This window comes from Triticum urartu, chromosome 4, assembly GCF_003073215.2.
Source record: "Triticum urartu cultivar G1812 chromosome 4, Tu2.1, whole genome shotgun sequence".
In the NCBI taxonomy this organism is placed as follows: Eukaryota; Viridiplantae; Streptophyta; class Magnoliopsida; order Poales; family Poaceae; genus Triticum; species Triticum urartu.
The window spans coordinates 589,119,673-589,137,498 of record NC_053025.1 but is presented as its reverse complement, the minus strand read 5'-3'; the positions used below and the strand labels follow the sequence as shown (position 1 = coordinate 589,137,498).

Genomic DNA, 17,826 nt, shown 5'->3' with positions numbered 1-17,826 from the left:
TGTGTTGGTAACAATAACACTCACTGAAAGAGAGCAGTATGTAGAAGCAAGGTTAAAGTTTATATTTGGTGTAAAGTGTCACGAGAGCTGCTCCTACGCAGTTCAGGTGTATGTAACAGCAGACACTCCTCTGCTCTTGCTCTGTTCCTAGTTGCTACCACGCGTCGCAAACACACGACGGAAAGCAGAGCGCCCGGCAGGCAGGTGGAGCGGGAGGAGCTAGCACCGGCCCACCGGAAGGCAAGTTATAGTACGAACAACTTTAGCAGATGCGCTATATTCCCATTTTGCAAAATCGTTATATAGGCCATCCATAAAAAAATGTTTTATGGTAAATATTTGTGCGGTCAAATATTGACATGAACTAGAATTCATATGGATGCACGGAATTCATATAAAATAGGCATGCCTTAATAGTTTATATTCAAAATCACACGCAATATCAAGAGATAGCAAGTTTGTCCCTATGAATGCGCAATATCAAGCCACAAGCGGCCATGGTCAAATCAAGCAAATATGATTGTTGCAAAGATTGTTGCCACCACCACCGGCCATAGCACCACGATCACCATCTTCAACATCATGGCCCACCTGAGGGGTCGAGGATGAGCCCGACCTCGCGCCGCAACTGCCTTCTTCCTTGCCGGGCCCTTCGCTTGCGACTTTGGCTGACTGGCGGAAGGGGTGCAGGCGGCGGCCATCCTCGAGCCGACGACCGCGACGGGAGCAAGGACGACCACATCGGAAGAAGTTGGCACGACAACGGGCACGGCTCCATGGAACAATTAAAAATTTGCAACACCAACAAGGCGCCTTGCGGCACCAGGGTGATACTCGTTCGCACCCGCAATGGCTTCCAAACAATACCATCGTGGGCCTTGGAGCACTTACCTAACCTATAGCCAGGGCCGGCCCTGTGTTTCGGGAGGCCCTAGACGAACTCGACGACATGGGCCCTTTAAATCCTAATACCATATTTATACGTATGTGTTTGCGTGATACATATATATATAACTTTATTTGCATAATACTAAAAGTAAACTTTCGACCACACATTTTTAGTTTGAAATTTGACTACAATAGTTGTTGGACAATGCAAAATAAAACAAACATGACATGATTATCTCAAATAGGAAACAAATTTATTTGCTTCTCTGTATACTTTCACAATCTTCATTGACCTTAACATCTGAATTTTCATGCTCGGAATTAGTTCCTTGCCTATGTTCTTCACTGACATCAACAATACTTGAAGATGTAAAATACTTTGTCAAAGAACCCTTCAGTGGTTGAATTTTCAAATGTATTTCTTTCTTTTTTTTCTTTTTTCAGCACCCGACAAATGCTTCTTAGGCAACATGGCATGCTAATGTCCTAATATTACGAAGCAAAGAGTAGACAACGAATTAGAAATTTATAGATCGGATGATCAGAACCCTAGACATGTACACAGAATGACAAAAAATTAAGATGATTGAATACATACTATGAAAGATTGAATTAGAAAATTATACATCAAAAAATAGATACTTCATGGGATGAATAGTTTAATATACGTACTAAAGAAACTACTGAAATTAGGGATGGACGAATGGATCAGGAACATCCGAACATGAATATTGGGTACGGACCTGCGTTTGCATACATATGTATTGCCATATTGCTGGAAGGCCGAGTTATCGGATTGCTGCGTGCCGTGGAGACAACGAGCGGCTGAGGCACCGAGCGAGGAACGACAGAGCGACAGGCAGATGAGACGACCAAGAAGAACCGACGAGCGACGAATGGGAAAAGTCAGATTTTTTTTATTTTTGAGAAGAAAGGGAAAGCCAGACATTCTGATTGATTTGTTTCACACGTATGCGTGTATCGAGCGGCTGTGACTTGCGTGTGCGACGCCTTGCTACGCATTACCAGGCGATCCGATGGGCCGAGCCCATCTTGTTTTCTTCCTCTCATAATTTTTTCCTTGTTTATTTTTTTCTGGACTATACTATATGTGTACTACATCATGGGCCCCCCTTCGGCCTGGGCCCTGGACCGTCGCCCCTCTGCCCATGCCCCAGGGCCGGCCCTGCCTATAGCACTAGGGCACTCTCTTCCCCGTCTAGTATCAAGTCATGTACAAAATGGGACTGACCATCGCCGCTTCAAGATGAGCTGACTTCTACAACGATAGACGCTTTGATGTAATCTAGAGCATAGTGTCGTGGACATTCACCAACAGTGGATACCAGTGCAGCGGAGCCTTTATCGTAGCGTCGACCGCTGAGAGCCAAGATCTGATACTCATCTTGTAGGAGCCCCGCTACGGACGCGCCCTGCTGCAGGCCTATCGCCGCCAATTGCCGCAAAGCAAGCGCAACACTCGCTAGAGTTCGCTGCCCTAGACTATTTCTCCCCTGTGCGCGCACGGTGGTGGGAGGACGATGGCTGAAATGTCTGGTGGCGTGGGGATCATAGATAGGAGTAGACCGGATGGCTTATGGGGCGATTGATTATCCCCCCAAATTATAAGGTTGACGCTTAGCACGCCCCTTCCGTTTTTTTTTAATTTTGCTACTAACTTTTCTTTTATTAATTTTTCCTTGGCTTCTTTTGTTTTTTTACAATTTTTTATCTTCTTATTTTCTTTCGAGTATTTTACCCTTTTCTTTTTTCTTTTTATGTCTTCCTTTTCTATACATAATTTTTTTAAAGACGTGATAACCATTTTTGCAACGCTTTTTACAAAAACATGATGAATATTTTCTTAGATATGTGATGCACATTTCCAACATTTTGATATATGATGAACATTTCTTAGATACACGAAGAATATTGTTTTTAATATGCGACAACCTTTTTCAAATAGATACGTGTGCGACGAATATTTTTATAGATATGTGACAAAATGTGTATAAATACACAATGGACAACATTAAATATGCACAAACTAACCTGTGGTTGGATGGTTAAAGGGACTGTGGTATCCCCAGCCCACCAGGAATTTCCGGCGATGCGCATTCAATGGTGACTGCTTAGTCTTTCGGAGGTGCTCATAGGGGTAGGGTGTACGTGTGTGTTCATAGGGGTGAGTGTATGCGCGTGTATATGAGCGCTTGTGTCTGTACTGATATTAAAAAAACATTAAATATGCTATAAATATTTTTGACCATCATGATGATTTTTAAATGAACAAAAAAAATTCTGAAAGAAAATAAAAAGCCGGACATGGGCCTGGCCCAGGCGTGCGCCTGCGTGGGCGTTTCCACGTCTCTTCGTCGCACTGTGCAGGGAGTAGGGGCACTCATATGCTGCCTCTGAGACAAAATATGAAACGAGTAACAATCCCCGTATGAGATGTTATTTTTTTTGAGACAAATATGAGATGTTACAGCATCTCCAGCCGCGGCCTCAACAGGCCTTTCTCAGACGTTTTGCCGTGCCGGCGCCAAAAAACGGCCCAGTTGCGCTCCCAGAAGCCCGTTTTTCGCCGGCTCGGATTAAAACTGATGCCTGTGGACCCAGGCCGAACCCGACGCCCTGAGGGGCGCTTGGGGAGCCGGCACAAGCGAAAAAGGCGCGTGGGTCCGCCCTGGCGGCGACCCGAGGGTCTTTTCCCGTCGTTTCTTGACGCTTTTCCCTCGCATCCCTCCCACTCGCTCGCCTTCCTCCCGCCACTCCCTCCTTTTCTCCCACCAAACCCCCTCCCGCTCGCCTTCCAGTCGCCGCCATGCCGTCGAAGAAGTACGCCATGCCGCGCGCGGCGGCAACCACGACTGGCACCGTGGCCCAGCCGAAGCAGAGGAAGCCGAGGGCGCCGCCATTGAAGCCACCGAGCATGTCGAACGCCGAGTGGAGGGTGGAAGTTCAGCGACGTGACGCAGTCACCACCGACCGGCGGAACAGGGCCATCGCCAAGAAGGCCCGCGACAACGCGGCACGCGCGGCGTCCTCCTCCTCATCGGTCGATCACGCGGGGATGATGAATCCACCCGTCGTCAGCCACGCCCAGTACGCGCCCTGGGGACAGCAAGGCGTCGGATCTCCATGGGGATCGTCGTCGCCCGGCTACGCCGACGGCGACGCGCACGGTGGGTTCAACCCAAACGTGATCTTCCCCCATGGCCACCCCGCGACGTGCACACCCTCGCCCGCCTTCGTCGGCGTGCAGTACCCTCCATACAACTACTCGCCGCCCGCCTACGCGTCCACACCGACGCCCCATCTCCGTCGTGGACCGCTGCCCTTCTCGCACCTCGGCGACACCGACGACACAAGAGCCGACATGGACGACATCATCGCGACAGGATCGACCGCGGCCGCCGCGTCTCCCGGGTTCGCCACCCAGGACGAGGTAGTGGATCTCAGCGGCGACATGGAGGCCGAGCTCGGCTACGTCTACGGCGAGGACGCGCACGAAGCGCAGGAACCCGAGGAGGAGGAGGAGGACGAGGAGGAGGAGGAGGAGCCGGCTCCTGATCCGACGAAGAGGCGCCAGAAGAAGAAGCGGGCGGCTAGGCCAGGCGAACCACACATCAAGTGGACGTCCAAGGAGGAGGAATGCCTCGCCGAAGCATGGAAAGTCGTCTGCCTCGACCCGACCACCGGCACGAACCAGAGCTTCGAGACCTACTGGGACCGCATCAAGGCCGAGTTCGACGAGCAGAAGCTCGTCGACCCCTACTTCAAAGGCATCTACATGCAGCGCGGCTCCAAGGCGATGGCGAACCATTGGAGGCATATCTAGGGGGCGTGCAACAAATGGCATGGAATCGTCGAGGAGGTCGCGGCTCGCCCGGAGAGCGGCGCCAGCGTTGAGGATCAGGTACGCACGCCGTTCGCCCGCATCTCTTCGTCGTCTACGCCCGCCGCCCGCTAACTGTTTGTTCCTCCGCGCAGTTGCTGCGCATGTTCATCATGGATCGGCGCGACAACCTCGACGCCGACTTCAAGTACCTCCACGTCTACAAGCGCATTGACAAGTGCGAGAAGTGGGCGGAAGTCCGACGTACCCTCGACAAGGCCAAGGAGACATACAAGCCGGACGCGACGACTCCGGGCGCGTCAGAGGGGCGGCCGGATGGCCACAAATTGGCAAAGAAGGGGAAAAATGCCGACGCGGCAACCGCGCGAGTGCAGAAGTCCATCGAGCATTGCCTCGCCGACGCCCAGGCCCGGGCCGTCCTACGTGAAGAGAAGACCGAGGCGCGGTGGTCGTCGCTGATGACGAACAGCGCCATCAAGCTCGACCTGCTTCAGACCAACGTCGACCTGCTCCGGACGAACGTCGCCGCAAAGAAGAGGAACACCAACATAGCTTTTCTGATGGGAGGGGCGGACATGCTCCAGAGCAACGACGAGCAGCTCAGGGCGTGGTACATGGCGGAGCGCGGCCTCATCCTGAACCAGATGCAGACGGCAACGCCGACGATGCCGACGACGCCAACTCCCGCGCCCACGGCCACACGGACGCCAAGCCCGAACGACGCCTCTACATCGCCGCCCAGCAGTACCGAAGCCGCGCCGACACAGCCCAGCACCGAAGCAGTTCCGACACCGCCGATCCCGCGCATGCCGACTCCGCCAACGCCTGGAGCCGACCCCGCCGAGTGATTCGTTGCGCACGCGAACTTGCAGCGTGCGGCGCTCTGTTTTTTGTAACGCCAGACTACGTCCGATCGCCGGATTTGTGGCGTCTTTTGTGAGCGGGAACGACCTAGTTCAAATTTCCCACATACTGGGGCCGGCGCTTGGGGGCGTGACTGGGAGCTAGGTCGCCCCCAAGGGCCGAACTAGCGCCGGCACGCCACCAGGCCGCTCTATTTAGGCGCCCTGGGGGGCCGAACGGCTGGAGATGCCCTTATCTGTCACATAGAGTTTAGGGCAGTGGTAGGCGGCGTACCGGCCCAAATTTGGGCTGGTCGTACCGCAGTTCTACGATTAGCGTGCGTGTGACCGCTCGATTTGCCAGCTGGCCCACGCCCGTCGTCGTCTTCATCTTCCACCATCGCGAGATCCCCACATCCTCCCTCTCTGTGTATTTTCCCGAACCGTGCGCCGCCCCCACCGGGCTGCAGACCTCGCAGCAGGTCGTCCCTCGCCCCCCCTGACAGATCGCAGTTGGCCGCCCTCCGCATTGTTGCCGGTTGTCGCCCGGTTCCAAGGGGACGCCATCACCCCTTGTAGCTAAAACAACGCAAAGACGGCCGGTGCCTCTCACCTTGCAGTACCTAGCCCCGCCCCCGTTGCCGTAGCGCGTCCGTCGCGGCAGCACCGTGCTGCCGGCCGCACCTCTCGCCATTGTCTGCTCGTACCATCGGCGTTCCCTTGGCTGAAGCTTTTTCCACATATACTGTTGAAGCTTTTAAGGCGAATGGTTGAAGATTTTCATGCAAATGGTTGAAGCCCTTTCCTTTTCGCTGTACTCGAATGAAGCTTTCTCAAATGCTGGTTGAATCTTTTCACATACAGTTGAAGCTTTTCAGGCAAATGGTTGAAACTTTTTTGGTTTTCATTGTGCCCGATTTGAAGCTTTATCAAAACGCCGGTTGAAACTTTTTCCATACAAGTTGCAGCTTTTTCTGTCAATGTTGTAGCTTTTTTCATTGTACGGTGCCCCGGTTGAAGCTTCGTCTATCGCCGGTTGAAACTTTACCTGTCAATTATTGAAGCTTTTTTTGTCAACATTTGTAGTTTTTTCCACTGCGCAATGCCCTGTTGAAGCTTTCTCTATTGCTGGTTGAAACTTTTCCCTTGCACAGTTGAAGCTTTTTCTTTCAACAGTTGCAGCAAACGTGAGCAAGGTTCCCCAGCTAGCCCATGGTGACCGTTGCAGCTCGCCACCCGTGCGAGATGCAGCTGCATCGCGCGCTGGGTCGCACCTCGCAGCCGTGCTGGATGCAACCATGCCCCTTGCCTGTGTCGCGCGTGTCCAGTCGGCCTTGTGGTAGCTTGGACGAGCCATGGAGATGAGGGCGTTTGGCAGAGCCGTGGGGCGTGGGTTATCGTTGAGTGAGTGGAAGGGGGGTGGTAGGAGAGCGCGCAGCCATGGCGGCGAGCGTAGGAAGAGAGGAGGAGCATGGCCATGGCGGAGCGTGCGGGAGAGAGGAGAAACAAGGAAGGGATGTGCGTGGGCCTGCAGAACACGTGGCACTTTGGCGTTGGTGGGTGTAGCGCCGCGCGCGTGAGTTCGGCAGGCGCGCCGCACACAAGCGTTTTCCTTCATTTTATGCGATCGATCGAAAAACGGGAAATCAAATCAATCACCATCTAGCTGCGTAGCTAGATTAATAAGCCGCATGAGACCAAGAGTTAAACTTGACGTCGGTGCCGAGGATCCGGCGCCGGCAAGGTAGCAATCGCATATGCCAGTTGGGAGAGCCAGTCGGCGTAGATGTTCTCCTTGCCCAATGGGTTCTTGTTCGCGCTCCCCTCGAACAAGAGCAGGTCGCACCTGTCGGGATCTTGGTTGGCCTCCAACAGTTTGTCGGACGCCGCTTCGACGCGCCCGGCACGGAGGTCACCCAGCGCGCCCTCCAGGGTCCTGTTCATCTCCCTGTAGTAGCGGAGGCAGCCGCCGAGGTTCTTGACGAGGTCCTCGACGACGAGCACCGTCGACGTGACGTTGGCCATGGTGAGGCTGGTGGCCACGACGGCGAGCTCACGTGTGTCCTTGGCGGACGCGGCCGCCGGGTCGGCCGAGAGTGCGCCCACGCAGGAGTCGTACTCGTAACCCAGTTGCCCACCGGATCGGCCGACAGCGGCGCATGTCCTTGTGATGATCGTGGACGGAGTGCCGACGGCGAGGATGCCGTCTCCGGTAGACAGGAGGAGGATGAGGGCGAGGAGTTGAGCAGCCTGAGGATGCATCGCCATATGACTGACTGTCGTCGGTCGTACTCACCTCACCCTCACCCTCACCGTGACTGTCGTCGGTCCTACTCACCTGTCACCTCACCCTCACCCTCACCGTGACTGTCGGCGTGTATTTATGCCGGCAACGAATAGAACAGATTAAGTAATAGTTGGAATGAAATCAATATTTTGATTTTGCAATCTTTACCAAATCAATCAGACCTAGCTAGCTAGCGCTTTAGTGTCTTTAACGACGCAAGATAAAATCCCGTGTTTATTGGGAGAAATCAGTTACTAGATCGTGTGTTAATGACTGCCATTCGTCGATCATAAATCAGAAAGTTTGGAAGTAATCATACATGGTTTATTTTCACTTATTTTTGCCTCACCTCCCATCACCACCTCTCAACTCTGATTTTTCATGGTAGGTGCCGATTCAACTAAATCACGTAAATATTACGTAAATCAATAATTTCAAAACTCACACCATATATGTGCAATCACTTTTCTAAAAGATAGCCATAGAAATTGTCTCAATAACCATCCAAAATAAAATCAATTATTTCTCAATAACAAATTGCTAATCCCGTGCCATACATCATTTTCTTATCTATTATTATCTCTACTATTGCATCACAGTCACAATTTTTCCTAATAAAAAATAAAATCTTATATCTTGCATATCTCTAACATTAAAAGGGAATCCCTCATGTTACCTTGGTCGATCTCCTCCCTCCCACCGAACGACCCCACCTCCTCGCCATCCATGTTAAAATGTCATGCCAGGTGTTGCTCCGGTCACCGGCGAGATAGAGTAGGACATGAGACACATAGTGGTTAACATGACTCGAGTCACTGCCTACCATGCTACTCTTCCTGTCGGAGCATGTCGCTTGCACGTCTCCGGTGGACGTGGGATCGATGATGGATTCGTCGTGGTCGGAACCAGCTACGTGCACCACAACAGGTTTGCGGCGTCCGGGGTGGCCGTGCACCATACACAGCGTCGAAGAGTGTGACTCCGCCTCGCCAACATCCGCCACGATGGCTGCTGCCACCTCTCGCACCCGCTGCCTTGCACAGTGTGCATGTTGCACCTGTTGGAAATATGCCCTAGAGGCAATAATAAATTAGTTATTATTATATTTCCTTGTTCATGATAATCGTTTATTATCCATGCTAGAATTGTATTGATAGGAAACTCAGATACATGTGTGGATACATAGACAACACCATGTCCCTAGTAAGCCTCTAGTTGACTAGCTCGTCGATCAATAGATGGTTACGGTTTCCTGACCATGGACATTGGATGTCATTGATAACGGGATCACATCATTAGAAGAATGATGTGATGGACAAGATCCAATCCTAAGCATAGCACAAGATCGTGTAGTTCGCATGCTAAAGCTTTTCTAATGTCAAGTATCATTTCCTTAGACCATGAGATTGTGCAACTCCCGGATACCGTAGGAATACTTTGGGTGTGCCAAACGTCACAACGTAACTGGGTGGCTATAAAGGTGCACTACGGGTATCTCCGAAAGTGTCTATTGGGTTGGCACGAATCGAGACTGGGATTTGTCACTCCGTGTGACGGAGAGGTATCTCTGGGCCCACTCGGTAGGACATCATCATAATGTGCACAGTGTGATCAAGGAGTTGATCATGGGATGATGTGTTACGGAACGAGTAAAGAGACTTGCCGGTAACGAGATTGAACAAGGTATCGGGATACCGACGATCGAATCTCGGGCAAGTATAGTACCGCTAGACAAAGGGAATTGTATACGGGATTGATTAAGTCCTTGACATCGTGGTTCATCCGATGAGATCATCGTGGAACATGTGGGAGCCAACATGGGTATCCAGATCCCGCTGTTGGTTATTGACCGGAGAGTTATCTCGGTCATGTCTGCATGGTTCCCGAACCCGTAGGGTCTACACACTTAAGGTTCGATGACGCTAGGGTTATAGGGAATAGATATAAGTGGTTACCGAATGTTGTTTGGAGTCCCGGATGAGATCCCGGACGTCACGAGGAGTTCCGGAATGGTCCGGAGGTAAAGATTTATATATGGGAAGTCCTGTTTTGGTCACCGGAAAAGTTTTGGGTTTTATCGATAACGTACCGGGACCACCGGGAGGGGCCCGGGGGCCACCAAGTGGGGCCACAAGCCCCGGAGGGCTGCATGGGCCAAGTGTGGGAGGGGACCAGCCCCAGGTGGGCTGGTGCGCCCCCCACAAGGGCCCAAGGCGCCTAAGGGGAGGAAGGGGGGCAAACCCTAAGGGCAGATGGGACTTAGGGCCCATGCCTGGTGCGCCTCCCTCTCCCCTCCACCTGGCCGCCACCCAGATGGGATCTGGGGGCTGCCGCCACCCCTAGGGAGGGAACCCTAGGTGGAGGCGCAACCCCTCCCTCCCCCTATATATACTTGAGGTTTGGGCTGCCCAAGACACACGAGTTCCTCTCCTTCTTGGCGCAGCCCTACCCCTCTCCCTCCTCGTCTCTTGCGGTGCTTGGTGAAGCCCTGCTGGAGTACCACGCTCTTCCACCACCACCACGCCGTTGTGCTGCTGCTGGATGGAGTCTTCCTCAACCTCTCCCTCTCTCCTTGCTGGATCAAGGCATGGGAGACGTCACCGGGCTGTACGTGTGTTGAACGCGGAGGTGCCGTCCGTTCGGCACTAGGATCTCCGGTAATTTGGATCATGACGAGTACGACTCCTTCAACCCCGTTCTCTTGAACGCTTCCGCTTAGCGATCTACAAGGATATGTAGATGCACTCTCCTTCCCCTTGTTGCTGATTTCTCCATAGATAGATCTTGGTGACACGTAGGAAATTTTTTGAATTTCTGCTACGTCCCCCAACAGCACCATACTTGCGTCGGACGACGCCCATGCGTTCACCTCCGCCTCAGTGCGCCAACGAAGCGGTTGCGCATCCACCATCGCGTTCGGACGCCATATGGACCGCATTGCCTCCGATGAGGCAGGGGCAACACGCCTCGCGCGGGATCCATGCGTCATTTGGACAGACGCAAATGGATTTCCGGAGGAAGGAGTTCGGCCGCTGCCGTCGGAGGACTCCACCCGAAAGCGACGGAGCGCAAGACGAATGGCCATCTCCTACTTGGGGGTTTGTGTGGGATGATGGAAGTAATTATGCGGACTGGTCTGTATATGAGAATTATTCTCACTGCTACACATAAGGCTTATGTCCTTGGTGCACCTTTAGGTGAGCCACCCGCTCCCTCGACTGTAGATGCTATGAACATCTGGCAGACTCGGGTTGATGACTACTCGATAGTTCAGTGAGTCATACTTTATGGCTTAGAACCAAGGCTTTAAAAATGTTTTGAGCACCACGGGGCATATGAGATGATGCAGGAGCTGAAAATGGTTTTTGAGGCTCACGCCCGTGTGGAGAGGTATGAAGCCTCAGACAATTTCTCTACTGTAAGATGGAGGAGAACAACTCCGTTAATGAGCACATACTCAAATGTTTGGGTACGCCAATCACCTCAATCAGTTGAGGTTGCTATTCCTGATGAAGTAGCAATTGACAGGGTTCTTCGGTCACTACCATTAAAAAATTAAGAAAAAGCATCAAGTGTTGATGGTCAAAAAGACTACTAGTTTCAAAAAGGGTACTTCAGATAAGAAGGCTGACAATGTCAATAATGCACAATGAATAACTTTAAATATGCGATAAATACTTTAGACCATCATGATGATTTTTCCATAAATATGCACACATTCCTTTTTGAAACATGGTTAATATTTTCCCTTTTAAACATGTGAAATGAAATTCGACCCCTATTCGTTGCACTGCGCAGGGAATAGGGGGACTCATGCAGCCTGTCGTCCATGGGAAGCGAAATGTCAAAGAAGTAGGAGTAACAATTACCGCACGAGAGATGCTATGATCTGTCACATAGAGCCCATTGTGTGTATGGAGGTGACATCGCACACGTTGGACAACAAATAGCAATTTTACACGATCGATCGAGCAAATGGAAATCAGCTAGCAACAGCTGGGTATAGAGGACGGTGCCAAAGAGACCAAGAATCAAACTTAACGTCGGTGCCGAGGAGGATACGGCAGCTGCAAGTCAGTAATGGCGTATGCCAGTCGGGACAGCAAATCGGCGTCGGTGTTCTCCTTCCTCATCGGGTTCTTCTTCGCACTCCCCTCGAACAATTGGATGTCGCAGCTGTCGGGCACTCCAGAGGCATCCAACAATTTGTTGACGCCGCCTCGACGCGCCCGGCACGTAGGTCACCGAGCGCGGCGTCCAGGGTCTTGTTCATGTTCCTGTAGTAGCGGAGGCAGTCCCTGAGATTCTTGACGAGGTCGTCGAGGACGAGCACCGTCGACGTGACGTTGGCCACGGTGAGGTTGGTGGCCACGAGGGCGAGCTGACCTGCGTCCTTGGCGGCCGCGGCTGCCGGGTCGGCCGAGAGCAAGCCCACGCAGGTGTCGTAACCCACTTCCCCGCCGGGTCGGCCCACAGCGGCGCATGTCGTTCTGATGATCGCGGACGGAGTGCCGACGGCGAGGCTGCCGTCTGCAGCCGCCAGGAAGAGCATGAGGGTGAGGAGTAAACCAACCTGCTGATGCATCGCCATGACCGCCATCGTATCGTGCTTACCGTGACTCTCATATCGCAGCAGTCGGCGGCGTGTATTTATGCAGGCAAGGAATGGAACGGAATAACAGTTGGAATGAAAATCAATATGTTGTACTATTTTACCAGCGACGGAAAAGATAAGTAATACATGAAAATGTATCAATATTTTGCTTTTGCAATATTTTACCAAATCAATCAGACCTAGCTAGCGCTTTATAGTGTCTTTAACGACGCAAGGTAAAATCCCGTATTGAGGAAAATCGGATGGATGGTGAGGATATACAATCCACGGGACGACAGGTTCAACCAATCAAAACGTTCCGTTTTGGATGTAATCTTTCGGGAGTTGGTAGGTTGGCATAGTGGTTTATTTTTGCCTCATCTCTTATCATTATCTCTCCATTTTGATTTTTCATGCTTGCTTTGGCAGGTACCGACTCAACTAAATCACATTAATATTACGTAATTAAGAATTCAAAAATTACACCATATTGATGCAATTATATTTTTAAAATACAGACATAAGATTTTTCTAAATAAACTTTCAAAATAAAATAAAATATTTCTCAATAACAGATTGCTTTTTTAGTAACAATAACAGATTGCTAATCCCGTGCAATATACCAATTATTATCTGACATTAACTCTAGTATTGAATCACAATCACAATTTTCCTAATATGAAAACAAAATCTTAACTTGCTCAGGTTACCTTCGTCAATCTCCTCCCTCCCACCCAACGAACCCTACCTCCCCGACATCTCTATACTAAAAAAACTTGTAGAACTCCTGTGCGTTGCTACAACCTACAATGCATATAGATGAATCAAACAAACGATTAAGATTGCCTCCAAGGTCGAAGTTCATTTCTCCTTCATACATTCGGGCATGTTCGGACATCAAATGGGCGCCTAGCAGGCTCCCCCAAATCCAACCGTATGGACAATCCAGCCCCCCCCCCCCCCCCCCCCCCAATCTAACCCATATGTGGGGTAGAAACCTCCCACACGAGGTCCCAACACAAAAACCTTACACCACGACGCACCCTTCCTTTTTCCTGACAAACGCTCCCCTTCCCGCTCGATTTCCCACCACAGCAGGACATTTCTCACCGAAGCCCTCTCCTTTAAAATCGGAAGACTCCCACCTCATCTTCACCATGATGCCCTCTCTCCTTCACACCGTACTTTCTCACAGACTGCCAAGGAGGAGTCCCCGGCCAACCACCCCGCTCTCTGCCCTAGCACCCCCTCCCCCCGTGTTCTTGCCGATCCGCCACAGCCATCAAGGGGGACAAGCCGTTCATCACCTGTGACGCCCCCCGAGCCAAAAATATATGAACAGCTCGCTCATGTAATTTGTTGCAAAGCCATCACTAATGAAATGCAATTTGCCACATTTTTTAAAGTAAGGAAATTATTCTGCTCAGACAGTCGTATGTGAAAAGACCAACCCAAACCCCCATCCCTGTCACTCTTGACACAAAATCCACTATTCAATTTAGTGCCAAACAGTTTATTGACTTATTCTTCTAACACTTGAGCATAATTTGTCTTTCCATCATTTTCACGAAAGACATTAAAAAGATGAAGCATATGAGGCAACCTCAATTCCATTTTTTCTGTAGTTTTCTTTTATAAACTAAACTAGTGATAAAATAAGAAAATAAAAGATTCAATTGCAAGATCTAAAGATATACCTTCAAGCACTCAGCTCCCCGGCAACGGCCCAGAAAAGAGCTTGATGTCTACTACGCAACCTTCTTCTTGTAGACTCGTGTTGGGCCTCCAAGCGCAGAGTTTTGTAGGACAGTAGCAATTTTCCCTCAAGTGGATGACCTAAGGTTTATCAATTCGTGGGTGGCGTAGGATGAAGATGGTCTCTCTCAAACAACTCTGCAACCAAATAACAAAGAGTCTCTTGTGTCTTGAACACACCCAATACAATGGTAAATTGTATAGGTGCACTAGTTCGGCGAAAAGATGGTGATACAAGTGTAATATGGATAGTAGGTATAAGTTTTTGTAATCTGAAAATGTAAAAACAGCAAGGTAACTAGTAACAAAAGTGAGAAAAAACGGTATTGCAATGCTTGAAAGCAAGGCCTAGGGTTCATACTTTCACTAGTGCAAAGTCTCTCAACAATGATAATATAATTGGATCATATAACAATCCCTCAACGTGCAACAAAGAATCACTCCAAAGTTTCTATCGGAGAACTAGGACGAAAACATGCATCAACCCCTATGCATAGATTACCCCAATGTCACCTCAGGAATCTGCGAGTTGAGTGCCAAAACATACATCAAGTGAATCAATAGAACATCCCATTTTCACGACAGATATTCCATCGCAAGACATACATCAAGTGTTCTCAAATCCAATACTCAATCCAATATAACAAAACATCAAAGAGCAAGACTCAATTCATCACAAAAAGGTAGAGGGGGAAGAACACCATAAGATCCAAATATAGTAACAAAGCTCGAGGTACATCAAGATCGTGCCAAATCAAGAACACAAGAGAGAGATCAAACACATAGCTACTAGTACATACCCTCAGCGCCGAGGGTGAACTACTCCCTCCTCATCATGGTGACCGCCGAGATGATCAAGATGGCCTCCAGTGATGATTTCCTCCTCCGACAGGGTGTCGGAACGGGCCCCCGATTGGTTTTCGTGGCTACAGAGGCTTAAGGCAGTGGAACTTCTGATTTAGGGTTCTTTTCGGAGGTTTGGGTATTTATAATATTTTTTGGCATCGGTCTCACGTCAAGGGGGTGCCCGAGGGGCCCACAAGCCTGGAGCTAGCGCCCCCGGGGTAGGGCGCGGCTAGCAGGCTTGTGGCCTACTCGATCACTTCCTGGCCCAACTCTTGTGCTTCGGGGGTCTCTTTTGGTCCATAAAAATATCATCGTAAATTTTCATCCCATTCCGAGAACTTTTATTTCTGCACAAAAAATGACACCATGGTAGTTCTGCTGAAAACAACGGCAGTCCGGGTTAGTTCTAATAAAATCATACAAACCCTATAAAATTGTTGCAAACATGGCATGAATACTTCATAAATTATAGATACGTTGGAGACGTATCAGGTGCCGTCTGGAGCAAGGTGGCTTCAGCCCAGAGGCTCTCATGGCAGCTCTCAGTCACCTACTAGAGAACAAAGCCTAGGGTGTTGGGTTTGTTGCCATGGGAGATGCCCACTGGGTGCTCTGGCTGAGGACCTGGCTGGGAAAGCATTACTACTAGTGCTGCTTCTGGTGATGGTGACGACGTGCATGATCCTCGATGGAGATGGTGACAAGGACGACGACGATGATGACCTATATTTTGTGTATCTAGGGTTTGAAAACAATCTTATGGTCTATATATTCTGGTGAGGTGGTATATACTAACCCCTCACGGTGATCACGAACTTGCGGTGGTAGGATTACACCCTCTTTTGGATGTGGTGGTAGGATGACACCATAGTAGTGGTAGGTTGAACTTGCTATGCGGTATGATCATGCATGCTTACTATTTTCTCTTCTACTCCATTGCTTGTGTGCTTCATTGTTGGGGAACGAAGTAATTTCAAAAAAATTCCTACACACACGCAAGATCATGGTGATGCATAGCAACGAGAGGGAAGAGTGTTGTCCATGTACCCTCGTAGACCGTAAGCGGAAGCGTTATGACAACACGGTTGATGTAGTCGTACGTCTTTACGATCGACCGATCCTAGCACCGAAGGTACGACACCTCCACGATCTGCACACGTTCGGCTCGGTGACGTCCCACGAACTCACGATCCAGTAGAGTGTCGAGGGAGAGCTTCATCAGCACGACAGCGTGATGACAGTGATGATGATGCTAACAAAACAGGGCTTCGCCTAAGCACCGCTACGATATGACCGAGGTGGATTATGGTGGAGAGGGCACCGCACACGGCTGGAAACAATCAACTTGTGTGTTCTAGGGTGCCCCCTGCCCCCGTATATAAAGGAGCAAGGGGGAGGCCGGCCGGCCTAGGGGCGCGCCAAGGAGAGGGGGAGTCCTCCTTCTAGTAGGAGTAGGACTCCCCTTTTCCTAGTCCAACTAGGAAGGGGGAAGTGGAAAGGAAGGAGAGGAGAGAGGGAGGAAAGAGGGTGCGCCGCCCCCCTCCTTGTCCAATTCGGAATCCCAAGGGGGGGCAGCCCTAGGCCCCCTCCTCTCTCTCACAAGGCCCATGTAGGCCCATTAGTTCCCCTGGGGGTTCCGATAACCCCCTCGGCACTCCGATAAATATCCTTGTGACCTCCGGAACTCATTCGCTGTCCGAATATAGTCGTCCAATATATCAATCTTTATGTCTCGACCATTTTGAGACTCCTCATCATGTCAATGATCACATCCGGGACTCCGAACAATCTTCGGTACATCAAAACACATAAACTCATAATACCGATCGTCACCGAACGTTAAGCGTGCGGACCCTACGGGTTCGAGAACTATGTAGACATGACCGAGACACGTCTCCGGTCAATAACCAATAGCGGAACCTGGATGCTCATATTGGTTCCTACATATTCTACGAAGATCTTTATCGGTCAAACCGCATAACGATATATGTTGTTCCCGTCATCGGTATGTTACTTGCCCGAGATTTGATCGTCGGTATCTCAATACCTAGTTCAATCTCGTTACCGGCAAGTCTCTTTACTCATTTCGTAATGCTACATCCCGTAACTAACTCATTAGCTACATTGCTTGCAAGGCTTATAGTGATGTACATTACCGAGAGGGCCTAGAGATACCTCCCCGACAATCGGAGTGACAAATCCTAATCTCGATCTATGCCAACTCAACAAACACCATTAGAGACACCTGTAGAGCACCTTTATAATCACCCAGTCACGTTGTGACATTTGGTAGCACACAAAGTATTCCTCTGGTATTCGGGAGTTGCATGATCTCATAGTCATAGGAACATGTATAAGTTATGGAGAAAGCAATAGCAACAAACTAAACGATCATCGTGCTAAGCTAACGGATGGGTCAAGTCAATCACATCATTCTCTACTGATGTGATCCTGTTAATCAAATAACAACTCATGTCTATGGTTAGGAAACATAACCATCATTGATTCAACGAGCTAGTCAAGTAGAGGCAAACTAGTGACACTCGGTTTGTCTTATGTATTAACACATGTACTAAGTTTCTGGTTAATACAATTCTAGCATGAATAATAAACATTTATCATGATATAAGCAAATATAAATAACAACTTTATTATTGCCTCTAGGGCATATTTCCTTCATTCATTGCTTGCTCCTAGAGTGCTCCATTACATGTTGTTTGTGTGTTCCATTGCTTGATGCTTCATCTTATTG

At 49.9% G+C, this 17,826-nt stretch overlaps 1 protein-coding gene and 1 pseudogene across 1 annotated transcript; both read right to left on the bottom strand.

Annotated features, from left to right (window-relative positions):
- Window positions 1-7,210: 7,210 nt before the first annotated feature.
- On the bottom strand, window positions 7,211-7,952 carry LOC125554304 (pectinesterase inhibitor 12-like). Its single transcript, XM_048717880.1, has one exon. The coding sequence runs from the start codon at window positions 7,858-7,860 to the stop codon at window positions 7,297-7,299; it is 564 nt and encodes a 187-aa protein (XP_048573837.1). The 5' UTR covers window positions 7,861-7,952; the 3' UTR covers window positions 7,211-7,296.
- A 3,964-nt stretch (window positions 7,953-11,916) lies between these two features.
- Window positions 11,917-12,470, bottom strand: LOC125554303 (annotated as a pseudogene).
- Window positions 12,471-17,826: the final 5,356 nt, after the last annotated feature.